Source organism: Muscardinus avellanarius (genome assembly GCF_963383645.1).
Source record: "Muscardinus avellanarius genome assembly, chromosome: 17".
Classification (NCBI taxonomy): Eukaryota; Metazoa; Chordata; class Mammalia; order Rodentia; family Gliridae; genus Muscardinus; species Muscardinus avellanarius.
Window position 1 is genome coordinate 54531802 of NC_137803.1, and position 14719 is coordinate 54546520.

General features: G+C 45.0%; 1 protein-coding gene across 1 annotated transcript in view; it reads left to right on the plus strand.

Annotated features, from left to right (window-relative positions):
* Positions 1–14719, plus strand: part of MYOM1 (myomesin 1) — a gene marked incomplete at both ends in the record, with an annotated part of 139171 nt that overhangs the window by 19381 nt on the left and 105071 nt on the right. Inside the window, 2 exons of the mRNA XM_080714848.1 lie at positions 3210–3350; positions 14358–14589. Coding sequence (XP_080570974.1) covers positions 3210–3350; positions 14358–14589 — 373 coding nt within the window. The remainder of the gene's footprint in view (positions 1–3209; positions 3351–14357; positions 14590–14719) is intronic.

A 14719-nucleotide genomic window follows, 5' to 3' on the forward strand; every position in this document is an offset into this window, starting at 1 on the left:
TTTAAGATGCTGTCTTTTACACACTATTTTTTATTTAAATCTAAAGTATAATAGAGGTAGCTAGGTACGGTGGCACATGCCTGTAATTCCAATGAGGATCATATATTCATGGGCAGTCTCAGCCACTTAGCAAGGCCCTTGGTGAGATTCTGTTTCAAAATAAAAATTAGGGTAGGGCTGGGGTATAGCTCAAAGGAAGAATGTCCCTGGGTTACATCCTCAATGACTCCACACACACAAACAATTCAACGGTTAAACATTTGGAAGCGTGGTGGTGCATGATTGTAATTCTTGGGAGGCTGAGACAGGAGGATTGCAGGTTCACAGCCAGCCTCAGCTACTTTGTGAGTCCTTTGAAACTCAGTGAGACCCTATTTCAAACTAAAGAATAAAAAACAGGTTTGGGGGTATAGCTCAGAGGTAGAATGTCCCTGAGTTCCATCCCCGGTACCACAAAAAAGTAAATAAATAAAAATATGTGCTATGATTCATCTATGAGGTATCACATTTTAGATGTGGCTTATGCAATCAATGCATCATTTTAAAGATTTGTCTTTGAGCCGGGCGTGGTGGTGCACACTTGTAATCCCCGCGCTTGGGAGGCTGAGACAGGAGGATCGCGCAGGTTCGAAGCCAGCCTCAGCTGGCTTAAGAGACCCTGTTTCCAAATAAAATATAAAATAGGGTCTGGAAGTGTAACCCAGAGGTAGAAGGCCCCTGGGTTCCATCCCCAGTACCACACACACACACACACACACACACAAAGTCACTAAAGATTTGTCTTAAAAGAAACATGACAGAAAAAGGAACAATACAAGAGAAATGACAAATCATAGCTATCTTAATATAAACAAACAGAAAAATTAACCTATGACAATAATACTATAGACACTAGAATGGAAATAATATTGGGCAAAAATGGAAAAAGGGCAAAAATGAGAACATCTAGTTCTAGTAATAAGGAAAGCAGTGATACTGAACCGTATAAGCGCATAGTTTTACTTTGTCTAATAGTGAATACGGGGGCGAAGGGCAGTGCCACTTTAAACTCGGGCCTGAGGAAGCACAGCTTGTACTTTGTGACCTGCCGGGGCGCAGAACGTAGTCACTTTGCTGCTGCTTGGAACAGCCGGCCCGGAACAAATTTCACTCTGGCTTCCAATTGGTAACCAATCCACGAGCCTAACTTCAATGCTCTAACCTTTGGTTTTAATGCTGATGATAGAAAAAGAGCCAGATACTCCTCTTGTGGGCAGGAGAGGTAGTGGAGGGAGAGCTCACCTTTCCCTTCTGAACGTTCAGGGGCTCAAAGGCAGTGGCGCGGCCCTGTGCCCCTGCGGGTCCTTGAAGCCCTTACAATTCGGTACAGGACGACTTGTTTTCTCACAGTATTATCTACCCTTGGTGCTATGTGTATGTTTGGCATATCTTCTTTTAATTTCACCAGTACCCTTTGCTTTCCCCAAGGACATATTTATTTATTTATTTATTTATTTATTTATTTATTTATTTATTTTGGTGGTACTGGGGTTCCTGGAAGCCCTTCTACCTCCAGGCTACACTCCCAGACCTATTTTTACATTTTTATTTGGAAACAGGGTCTCCTAAGGCAGCGCGTGCGGCTGGCTTCGAACCTGCGCGATCCTCCTGTCTCTGCCTCCCAAGCACAGGGATTACAAGCGTGCGCCACCACACCTGGCATTATTTATTTATTTATTTATTTATTTATTTATTTATTTATTTATTTATTTATTTATTTATTTATTTATGGTACTGGGGATGGAACCCAGGGGCCTTATACCTCCGAGCTATACCTCCAGACCTATTTTTATATATTTCTTTGAAACAGGGTCTCACTAAGGTGCCAATAGCCTCACTAAGCTGCTGAGGCTGGCTTCAACACTCTGTGATCCTCTGGTCTCAGCCTCCCAAGTGCTGGGATTACAAGCGTGCGCCACCACGCCCTGCATTATTTATTTATTTATTTATTTGTTATTTATTTATTTATTTATTTATTTATTTATTTATTTATTTATTTATTTGCAGTACTGGGGATGGAACCCAGGGGCCTCCAAGCTATACCTCCAGACCTATTTTTATATATTTCTTTGAAACAGGGTCTCACTAAGGTGCCAATAGCCTCGCTAAGCTGCTGAGGCTGGCTTCAACACTGCGCGATCCTCCTGTCTCAGTCTCCCAAGTGTAGGGATTACAAGCGTGCGCCACACTCGGGCCCAAGGGACTTCTAAGTTCTCTGAAATGGTCACGGTTTGCATGGCTCGTTTCCCGCGGGCAGTGTGGCTTTCCTTGCACCACCCCACTTACATCTTTCTCCTTCTTTGCAAGAATCTTCCAAGCCAGAGGCACATTATTATATTTCCTTTTAGAATAGTTTGAAAGAGAAAAATTACAAGGTCCAGAGTTTCTGCACAGCCCCCTATTATTAACAACCTTCAGTAATACGAGTCTGCAGGTTGACTCTGGGAAGTCTATGAGCTTGTTTATGTCCAATTTTATGTTTGTATGAAAATGCATTTCGTTTCATTCACGTACCACCGAGAGTTAGACTCTCCTTTTTGTTCTCTCAATCCTTTTTTATTTCTCTGCAATCTCCTGTCTCTACCTCCCTAGTCAAGTTTCCGGTTGATTGAGCAAAGAGGATTTCTCCCACGCTCGCAGTCCTCTGGGTCATTCGATGCCACCTGTTCACATGGTATTTTAACCCTGTTGTTCGATAAGCCCAGGGTTCTCCTACTGCAAGAGTCTGCCTGCGAGTACAGAGGTCGCTAGGTAAACCTGGACTCCTGGGTCAGGATCTCCTGGGACCCCACCCAGAAAAGTGCACCTGTAACTTCTTCCAAAAGGATCTCGTGTGGAAATTGGATCAAAGCCATTCATACAGACTGCCTAAATTTCAAGTATTACCATAACAACTAAAGATATTTGGAATTATGAAAGCCTGGATCTTTTCCCTTAAAACTTTAGGGGGAGAAAAGCCATGAAATTACTATTACTAATTTTCTGTAGTGCCTACATAGAGTGTGTTTATTTATTTGAGATTTTCCTAACTCTAGTTCTGAAAATAAATAATAATGTTAGAGGGCTAAGATTCTGGAAAAACTCTCTCAAATTAAAGCTTCCTCCTATTAGTATTTTAAGTATCTTAAATGTGCTTTTGTTTTTCTCTAACGCTAAGGGTTTTATTTCAGGCTTACAGATTCCAGTCTGCTTTTAGAAGATTTCTCATCCAAGTTGAGCCCCCAAACAAAGAGAGCCAAGCAGAGCCTTCTGTCTGGAGAGGAGAAGGAAAATCTCCCAGGCAGCTACATGGTGCCTATATTCTCTGGACGGTGCGTGGACTTCTCTCTTCTCGCCTTTCATTATTAGAAGTGGGGAGGAAGCAGGGCGTGGTGGCACACACTTGTAATCCCAGCATTCGGGAGGCTGAGGCAGGAGGATCGTGGTTCTCGGACAGCCTCAACTACTTAGTGAGGCCCTTTGCAACTCAGTGAGACCCTGTTTCAAAATAAAGAATAAGAGCCGGGCGTGGTGGCGCACGCTTGTAATCCCTGTGCTTGGGAGGCTGAGACAGAGACAGGAGGATCACACAGGTTTGAAGCCAGCCTCAGCTACTTAGTGAGGCTCTCAGCAACTTATTGAGACCCCATTTCCAAATAAAATATAAAATAGGTCTGGGAGTATAGCCCAGAGGTAGAAAGCACCTGGGTTCCACTCTCAGTACCACCAAATTTTTTAAAAAAGAATAAAAAATAGGGCTGGGGGTGTTAGCTTGGAGGTAGAATGCCCCTGGGTCCCATCCCCAGACCTGCATAAAAAAAGTGGGGAGTAAATTGTGTCAGATAATCTAGCAATAATAATAATAACAACTAATATTTATTGAACACTTAATATATATCGGTTGAGAAAGGGCTTAGGATTTTGAAGCCTTGCACTGAGAACTGTGTTAATTGTCAAAAGGGATTTTCTTTTCCGAAGTTTGTGCCATCTTAGAGGATGCTTACAGGACCAAAGAGGACAATGGGAACTTGATGCTACTTGTGCAACTAGTTGGAATGGGCGGGAGAACCTCCAGCACTACTGACTGAAACTGCCTGTGGTCACTATAGCTAGGGGAAATACCAGCAAAGTTTGAATGGAAAGATAGGAGAGGAGGAAGGCTGATCTTGATTAATGAGGGTCTACATCTGAACATGTGTAAAATTATGAATAAGACATGGTTAACCTGGACAACCATTGGTGGGAGGGGGGAAGGGAAAACGGGGACGGGGGGGGGGAAAGGGCACCAAATATAGTTTAAATGTATACTATTTATGTTCAGTTAAAAAAAATTGTTAAAAGAAAAAGAAAAAAAAGAAGCCAGGAAATCATTTGTGATTTCTGGTGACCTCTTTCTGTTGCCCTGTTGCCCCCTGGTTTTCTTTGCATTGCTTCCTGACAGATCCTTTCTGACTTATTTCAGAGATTCATGTCATAATTGCTCTGAACAATTAGAGGAAGGTGAGGGGTTAAATCACATTATGTCTTTAGCTTTTTATCTGATATCCCTGATTTTTATTATATTTTATTTTGGGAGTGCTGGGGATTGACCTCTGGGACATTCTACCTCCAAACTACATCCCTAGCCCCTTTTTAAAAATCTTTTGCTTGGTACAGGCTCTAATTTGCTGCGGCTGTCCTTCAAGCTGTCATCCTCAGGTCCCACCCTCCCAAGTACTAGGATTACAGAGTGCGCCACCATGTGCGGCTCTGATATCCCTGATTTCTTAAAGTGAATTTTTCAGAGAAACATTCTTATAATGCTAAGTCTGTTCACCCAGACTTAGTCTGTTACAGTAGTTTAATATCTACCTGCATTCATTACAGGACTCATCTAGGCTAGAGGAGTGGAATATTTTGCCTGTTGCTTTTTTGAAAAAAAAAATCACTTAAGGGGCTGAGGGTGTAGCTCAGTGGTAGAGCATGTGCTTAGCATTCATAAAGCCCTAGGCTTGAGACCATCACTTCCCCACCCCACCAAATCATTTAAAAACCACGGACTTCTGGGAAGATGGCGACCGAGAAAAGTGGGGCTTAAGAGCCCCGCTAACAACCAATCTCCATTACCACAAAATCAGCGCCTTTCATAGCCAGAAAACACCATCACCAGAAACAAAAAAATCACCAGGCTCCAGAGAGAAAGCGGACTGAGAACAGAGCTCAGAGCCACAGAGGAGATAACTGGCCTCACGTCCGAGGACGCGGCAGCAGCGCCATACTGCCGGCGGCAGCGGCAAATTCACCGGACGGCTACAGCAAGCTGAGGTGAGCCGCTGCGGAACAGCCAGGCAGGATTTCTCGCTGCAGGTAAAATCTAAAGCTCCCAGTGGCTGAGCTCAGCACACGCCGCAGGGATTCAGAGTGGAAATCAAAACCAAGAAGAAATACGCAAGCCTCATGGCCGAGGGCGTAGCAGCGGCGCCATATTGCCACTGGCGGCAGCAGCAGAGAATTCACCGAATCCAGTACAGCTACATCTGCGTATTCAAGAACAGTGAGTCAAATTGCGGGCCACAGAGGAGAAATCCCAGTACTGTACTCCCTGGGACTTGACCCAGTGAGGGAGGGGCGGTGGCAGAGATATCACACCATAGGAGAATGTGCAACCTGGCACCCCCCACAGTCTAAAGCAGCCTCTATCGACTCTCTGGGTCGGAGACTCTGTGATACAACCCAGTAAAGGAGTAGTGGAGTCTGAGATACTACTGACTCGAGATCCAGAACACCTTAAGTGAAGTCATAGTGACCCAAGGGAAGAACCCAGAGAAGGCACAAACTTCCAAAATCATGGGAAAGAGGAATAATACTGGAGCAATGAATGCCCACAACATCAGAACCCAATAAAACAGAAAATCAGAGATTTCTAGAAGATCAAATCAGGAAAATAACTGTAGAAATAATAGAGGTGCTTCGAAAAGAACTCAGAGAGAGCCAAAAAGAGATAAAGGATGCAATTAATGAAGTAAAGGCCTCAATTCAAAGCACAAACAACCGATTAGACCACATGGAGAAGAGAATCTCGCTCTTAGAAGATGATCATTCCAAAAATGAACGCATAGTTTCTAATCTAGGAAAAAATATCTGACAGCAGGAATCTGATATTGAAGAAATATGGGCCCATTTTAAGAGAGCTAACCTAAGAATAAGTGGAATAGAGGAGGGAAAAGAAAGTGAAACCAAAGGGATCAACAAGTAATAGCAGAAAATTTTCCAAACGTAGAGCAAGAGGTCGATACACAGGTCCAGGAAACTTATAGAACTCCCTTTAGACAGGATCAGAGAAGAGGATCCCCACGCCACATAATTGTCAAAATGACCAATGTGGAAGCCAAGCAGAGAATCTTAAAGGCAACAAAAACAAAGGGCCAAGTGACATTCAGAGGCAAGCCAATTAGAATCACTCCAGACTTCCAAACCAAGTCATGAGAGCCAGAAGGGCTTGGAGTAACATATTCCAAACTCTGAAATAAAACAACTTCCAGCCAAAAATTTCCTACCCAGCAAAACTTTCTATCAAATTAGATGGAGAAATAAGAAGCTTCCATGACAAACAGAAACTGAAGGAATTTATGTCTTCAAAACCAGCACTAGAGAAAATACTCAAAGAGATTAACTACAAAGAAGAAATAGGTAACACACACCAGAACCAGAGAAACAAGAATTTCCATCCAACAGTCAACTAAGATTGGTTATCTGTGGAGATTCATTACTTATGTTAGTCTTTTACCTATCTCTAAATGGCATTGTTTGCCTTTATTGTTGTTAATTTTTAGGATTTCTAGTTGGAATATTAATATACCTTCAGATATAGCATTTGGAAATATTTTATCCCATTCTATTAGTAACTGTTAACTCTGTTTACATTGTCTTTGGATATACAATATTTTTTTTATTTTTTAGGGAGTTTGTATACTCTTCTGTTGCCTGTGCCATTGAAATCATATCCACGAAATCACTGCCAATGTCAGTGTTGTGAGGTTTTATGACCCAGATTTTCTCCTAAAAGTTTATAGTCTTAAGATTTATATTTAGGTCTTTTATCTATTTTGAGTTAATATTTGTATATGGGATTAGGTAAGGGTCCAGCTTTATTCTTTTCCATGTAATTATTATCTGCCTTTAGAATAGTACTACACTGTTTCAATTATTGTAGCTTTATATGGTTTGAAATCAGAAAATATATATCTTCTAGCTTTGTTCTTTTTCAAGATCGTTTTGGGTATCTAGAGTCCATATTCCATATTAGGATAGAGTTTTTTTCTGAAAAATAAATATATAAATATATGATAGTTTCACCTAAAACAATAGAAAAAAAATTCTCTGGTAAGAAAGAAAGTAAAAAGAAATATTGAAATGTTATCTTTAAGTCATCAAAAGCTTGGTATCAGACAAATGAAACTATTATGTGAGATTACCATTTTTAATTTTGGGTAAATTGCTATAATACTAGATGTCAACCACTAAGCCAAGCATGGGAGGGAGGGATGGGGAGAGAATGGGGTGGGGATCGGGTGGGGGCTGACTGGGCGATGTGTGCATGTATGTCTACAAAAGTTTGTATCCCACACTGATGTATGAATACAGTGCACCAATAAAAAAATTTTTTTTTAAATATAAAAACTGCATCACCTTGGCCTTAGCATGCAGGACATGTTTTACCTCCTGTGTGGGCGCGCATGCACACGCACACACACACACACACACACACACACACACACACACACAGGCGCGCGCCTCTCAGGTGTAATGCCTTTTCTCTGCACTCTCCCCAGCAAATGACATTGTGTCTTTCAAGCTAGTCTCAAGAAATGATCATTTACAAAATACACTGTGATGAAAGAAAACACGAATAAAAATTGGTCTTCAAGATTTTATTCCCAGTTCTCCTTTATGTTTTATATGGCTCCATCTCCTATATTCTCTCTCTCTCTCTTTTTTTTTTTTTTGGTGGTACTGGGGTTCCTGGAAGCCCTTCTACCTCCGGGCTACACTCCCAGACCTATTTTTACATTTTCATTTTGGAAACAGGGTCTCCTAAGCCAGCGCGCGCCGCTGACTTCGTACCTGCGCGATCCTCCTGTCTCCGCCTCCCAAGCGCGGGGATTACAAGCGTGCGCCACCACGCCCGGCTTCCTATATTCTCTCTCTATGTTGAAAATAACACTTTAGAATGGTGTCGACAGCATCAACAACCCAAGAAGAGAACGGAAAAGAGATGAACGTTTGTTGAGTATCTATTATATTTTGCAAAATCCTCCGTCCAGCCCTGGAGATGTATTAGTATATCCATTTTTAAGATATGGAAATTGAGGCTAGGGGAAAAGCTGGAAGTCCTGCCCAGGAGCTGCCAAGGCACTGTACCTGCTTTTGGAAAATATCATTTCCTTTCACGGCCCCTGAAAATTTTTCTTATGCTCCAGTAAGTTAACTTTGTGCCAGCAACAGGTTTACAGTGGAGGCTATTAGAGATATGCCGAGTCATGGAAAGTCTCAGATTTACTTTGACTTTATGGCAATGTGTTTTTGTCAACATATTAACATATTTCTTGCTCTTATGTCCAGATTATAGAAGGATTACCACCAACCACCTCCATGTTTACTTTATTTTTCTTTTTTTTTCTTTTTGGTGGTACTGGGGTTTCTGGAAGCCCTTCTACCTCCAGTATACACTCCCACGGGCTACACTCCCAGACCTATTTTTTTATCATTTTTTTGTGTGTGGAAACAGAGTCTCTCTTTTTTTTTCTTTTTTTATTATTTTTTTAAAATTAATTTATTTTTTAAATTGGTGCATTGTAGTCATATATCAATCACATTGGAGTACAAGACTTGAGAGGATATATAAGCACACATCATCCAATTAGCCCTCCTCCAGCCCCCATCCCATTCCCTCCCCCTCCCTCCATCCCAAGCTTCTTTGGTGATTTACTTTGATATATTTGTTTATGTACCTCCTGCGTTTTAAAGAGGCTCCATCCTCCCCTATTCCATACCCTCTGATTGGTCACATTAGTTGCTTCACTATAGGGTCCTTTATATAGCTCAACCTCTTCCTGTTGCCCCTTTCCTCCTAGTTATTGCTGATTAGGGGAAGCGTCTGATTTATATTTTCTGCGATATTTCTCTGTGCATGCTGCGTTGCACGTACCAATCCCACTCTTGATGGCCCCAGTAGTGGCCTGGCTACCTGGTGGACTGATCCAGACCTCGCTGGCTCAAGCAGCGGCCTTGCCTCATGGGAGGCCCCAGTTCTGGTCTCGCTGGCCCCTGCACCAGTCTAACCCCTAAGCTGGCTTCGGTCCCGGCCTTGGAGGCCGCAGGAGTGGCCTTGCCTCATGGCAGGCTCCGATGCTGGCCATTGGCCCCTGCACCGGCCTAACCCCTTGGCAGGATTCCAATCCTGGCCTCGGAGGCCCCAGCACCGGCCTAGCCTCACGGCAGGCTCCAATACCGGCCTCGTTGGCCCCAGCACCGGCCTAAGCCCTCGGCAGGTTCCGTTCCCGGCCTAGGAGGCCCCAGCACTGGCCATGCCTCACAGCAGGCTCCAATGACGGCCTCACTGGCCCCAGCACCGGTCTAACCCCTCGGCAGGCTATTATCCTGGCCTCGGAGGCCCCAGTACCGGCCTTGCCTCATGACAGGCTCCGGTGCTGGTCTTGCTGGCCCCAGCACCGGTCTAACCCCTCGGCAGGCTATTATCCTGGCCTCGGAGGCCCCAGTACCGGCCTTGCCTCATGACAGGCTCCGGTGCTGGTCTTGCTGGCCCCAGCACCGGCCTAACCCCTCAGCAGGCTCCGATCCTGGCCTCGGAGGCCCCAGCACTGGCCATGCCTCACGGCAGGCTCCGATGCCGGCCTCGCTGGCCCCAGCACCGGCCTAACCCCTCAGCAGGCTCCGATCCTGGCCTCGGAGGCCCCAGCACTGGCCATGCCTCACGGCAGGCTCCGATGCCGGCCTCGCTGGCCCCAGCACCGGCCTAACCCCTCGGCAGGCTCCGATCCTGGCCTCGGAGGCCCCAGCACTGGCCATGCCTCACAGCAGGCGGCGATGCCGGCCTCACTGGCCCCAGCACCGGCCTAACCCCTCGGCAGGCTCTTATCCTGGCCTCGGAGGCCCCAGTATCGGCCTTGCCTCACGGCAGGCTCCGATGCCGGACTCGCTGGCCCCAGCACCGGCCTAACCCCTCGGCAGGCTCTTATCCTGGCCTCGGAGGACCCAGTACCGGCCTTGCCTCAAGGCAGGCTCCGATGCCAGCCTCGCTGGCCCCAGCACCGGCCTAACCCCTCGGCAGGCTCCGATCCCGGCCTTGGAGGCCCCAGCACTGGTCATGCCTCATGGCAGGCTCCGATGCCGGCCTCGCTGGCCCCAGCACCGGCCTAACCCCTCAGCAGGCTTATCCTGGCCTCGGAGGCCCCAGTACTGGCCTTGCCTCATGGCAGGCTCCAATGCCAGCCTCGCTGGCCCCAGCACCAGCCTAACCCCTCGGCAGGCTCCAGTCCCGTCCTCGGAGGCCCCAGCACTGGCCTTGCCTCACGGCAGGCTCCGATGCCAGCCTCGCTGGCCCCAGCATTGGTCTAACCCCTCGGCAGGCTCCAATCCCGGCCACGGAGGCCTCAGTAGTGGCCTTGCCTCACAGCAAGCTCCAATGTCAGCCACTGGCCCCGGCGCCTGCCTAACCCCTCAGCAGGTTCCAATCACTGTCTCTGTTGTTATTATTCTAAGGTTCCAGGTGTAATGTATCAGATGTCTGCCTCCCCTGAGTACTGGCCACTGGCATTGCCACTGCCTCCACCATTTCAAATCCTTCCCAGGCTCTTTTTCCACTTTGAATGTTGTCCAGTGTTCCTAAGCATGTGTGATGGTAGCATTCGACATTTGGTGTAATTTCTCCAAAAAAATAAGGTTGGTAGGATCCGGTTTCTGCTTCTCCTGAATACAAGTCTCCACCACCATCGTGGAGAACTCTTTCAACACCGCCTTTCTCCTTGATCTCCGCTAAACTCTCTCCTTACAGGTGATGTCCGAGATTCTTAACAATATAGAGAAATAGCAGTCCTCTTTCACGGGGAATTTTTCCATAAGTTTCAGTGCATTTAGATAAGTTTTGTCTGCATCTCCAGTGTCCTGGCATCCATAACGGCTTTCTTACCTCCTCTCCGATATTTTTCTTTTTCTGTTCCTTTTTTTTTAAAAAAATAAGAGAAGACAGTATATGTGGTTTGAGGAGGTAGTGGGATCAGGCACTCAGTAGCACTGTAACCCTGTCGGTTTCCCCATGGGTCCAGAGTGATCCCACGACCCGGGCCCCAGCTGGCGTGCTCCGCGCGACCCCTGCCCGGAACCCAGGGTACTGAGCCCGGTTTCTCCAGGGGTCTGGCGTGCTATGCGCAGTTCGGCCCGGGGCCCGGTGTCCAGCGACCCGGGCCTGGCTGGCGTGCCCCGCGCGCGACCCCCACCCAGAACCCAGCGTCTTACTGGGCCCGGTTTCTCCAGGGGTCTCGAAACAGAGTCTCTTAAGCCAGCGAGGCTGGCTCCGAACCAGCGCGATCCTCCTGTCTCCGCCTCCCAAGCGTGGGGATTACAAGCGTGCGCCACCACGCCTGGCCTCCGTGTTTACTTAAAGGAGAATATTTCTGCTGTCCAGGGCCCAACATGTTTTTAAGTATAACTGAGTTCTCATGTGAAATAATTACAGGAATTTGGTAGGGTATGGTTAGTTTGTTTTTGAGGTTTAGTTTGTCGTAAATGGCAAAAATAAAAAGGCTGTGACTTCCTTTTGCCCTCTGAGCTATGCCAACACATCTGCTATCCAAGGTGATGGGAACTTGAAGTTCTCTCTCTCAGAGTTGTCTCAGCTTGAGGCAGAATGAGAATTGAAGATGATCTACCATGATACACATCGAATCATATTATAGCGTCCTTTCAAGTCTCTGCTGTGTGTTGACTTCTATAAGGCACTCAAGACAAGTTCCCTGGATGGTTTGTTTTGTGTTCACTCACTAATTTATTTTATTTTATTTTATTTTATTTTATTTTATTTTATTTTATTTTTGGTGGTACTGGGATTCCTGGAAGCCCTTCTGCCTCTGGGCTACACTCCCAGACCTATTTTTATATTTTTATTTAGAAACAGGGTCTCCTAAGCCAGCGCACGCGGCTGGCTTCAAACCTGCGTGATCCTCTTGTCTCCACAAGCGTGGGGATTACAAGCGTGCGCCACCACGCCCGGCCTTATTTTTTATTTTAGTAAATAGAAAATATCAGAGATAATTATGTCAGGACACTAAATAAAAATCTTTCATTTTTCTTTCCCCGCCAATAAATTTTAGTGTATATGTTATTAAATCCATAGTAGATTACTATATTAATATTTGGAGTGTTAGAAAAAAACTTAATCACTAAGTTTAGTCAGAAACAAAGTGCACTGATCTTGTTTACCAGATGTTTTAGTAGTATTCTATGAGAAATTTAAAATTTGGGTAACTGTTGAGTTATAATCATTAGTAAACTACATAGATGTAGGTGCTGGAACTTACAGACTCATTGGCAGTGTTTACTTAAAACTTGAAGTAATTTGAATAAGAAAAATAAATGACAGTTTTTTTCAGATAACAATTCTGGCTCAAGAAGCCTAAGAAAATTCAATTTTAAAAGAATCTTCGACGCCGGGCGTGGTGGCGCACGCTTGTAATCCCCGCGCTTGGGAGGTGGAGACAGGAGGATCGCGCTGGTTCGGAGCCAGCCTCTCTGGCTTAAGAGACTCTGTTTCCACATAAAAATGTTAAAAAATAGGTCTGGGAGTGTAGCCCGTGGGAGTGTATACCGGAGGTAGAAGGGCTTCCAGGAACCCCAGTACCACCCAAAAATAAATAAATAAATAAATAAAAAAGAAAAAAGAAAAGAAAAGAAAAGAATCTTCGAGCCGGGTGTGGTGGCGCACGCTTGTAATCCCTGTGCTTGGGAGGTGGAGACAGGAGGATCACGCTGGTTCGAAGCCAGCCTTGCTGGCTTAAGAGACCCTGTTTCCAAATTAAAAAATATATATATATATATATACATATATACATATATATATATATATATATATATATATATATATATATATATATATACAAAATAGGTCTAGGATTGTAGCCTGGAGGAAGAAGGGTTTCCAGGAACCCCAGTACCACCAAAAAAAAAAAAGAAAAAAAAGAATCTTCAATATAATCAATACTGTCTCACCAAAATATCATATGGAGTTTATAGTCGAGGGGTTGAGAGAGGCTAAAAATAATCAGGTACCTTTAACAACACTAATCAATCACTGCACAAATTGGATCACCTTTGGATGTGACTGTTCACCTGCCACCATCATCAGCTTCAGCTATTAATCAAAACAATCCCTTTCATTAATCCCTTTCATTAATATCAGCGTTTCAAGTGCAAGTTTGATTATTTCTTTCTCATCAGGGATATATGCAAGCACAAATGAAGATTGTCATCTTAAACCGCACACGTATGTGTGTATATATAATGTATACATACGACCTCTCCTATCTTGGAACCTCCCTAGCCGTAAGGTGCTCATGTAAATTTACAACACGCTTATGAGACTCAGCATGCATCAGCTGGGTTACAGGAGCCAGCTCCATCACACAGTCCCATGTTGGGAACACAGGTGCACAAATGACATCTCTCTGTATAACATCTTTTCTGGAAAGGAAGTCACAACTTCATGTTTTACTGCAAGCTTAACTGTTCGAGCACATGAAGGTGAGCAGGCTTGGCAAGTGATCTAACTTCTCTAAGCGTTGTCACCATATATCTAAAATAGAAGCGATATTATTTACCTCCTGTGTTTTTGTATGGATCCAATGAGATAATACACGTAAAAATCACCAGAATTGTAATACACATCATTACTGTTGTCATTATTATCTGCTAAAAGGAAGATGGCTTCCACAATGAAGAGCCAGCCCAGCACTTACCAGGTTTCTCTACGCCAGGTTTTTTTTTTTTTTTTTTTTGGTGGTACTGGGGTTCCTGGAAGCCCTTCTGCCTCCGGGCTACACTCCCAGACCTATTTTTACATTTTTATTTGGAAACAGGGTCTCCTAAGCCAGCGCGCGCAGCTGGCTTCGAACCTGCGTGATCCTCCTGTCTCTGCCTCCCAAGCGCGGGGATGACAAGCATGCCCACCGCGCCCGGCTGTACGCCAGGTTTTGTCTACGCACAGGGCACCGAGTCTGGGTTCTAGTACCTGGGATTTAGTGAAAGCAGACGACCTTCTTTTACATCGTGCTATTACTGTGTTGCAGGCAAATACATGTCAGTGGAATAACAGATACTGAAGAAGAAAGAATTAAAGAAGCTGCAGCCTATATAGCCCAGCGGAATCTCCTTGCTAGTGAGGAAGGGATCACAGCCTCCAAACAGGCCGCGGTATCCAAGCGGGCCACGCGCACCCTGGAACACGAGGAAACTTCTGAAAAAAAGTCCAGGAAAGTTGCAATTCGAGAAAAGGCAGAGCGTCTGTCGCTGAGAAAAACGGTAAGAAAAGACAATTGGATGCTACTTACAAAAAAGGAAATGCGCGCACCATGCTGTGTGTGTGTGTGTGTGTGTGTGTGTGTGTGTGTGTGCGCGTGTGTGTACATAAAGACTGACTTGTTTCAGTAAA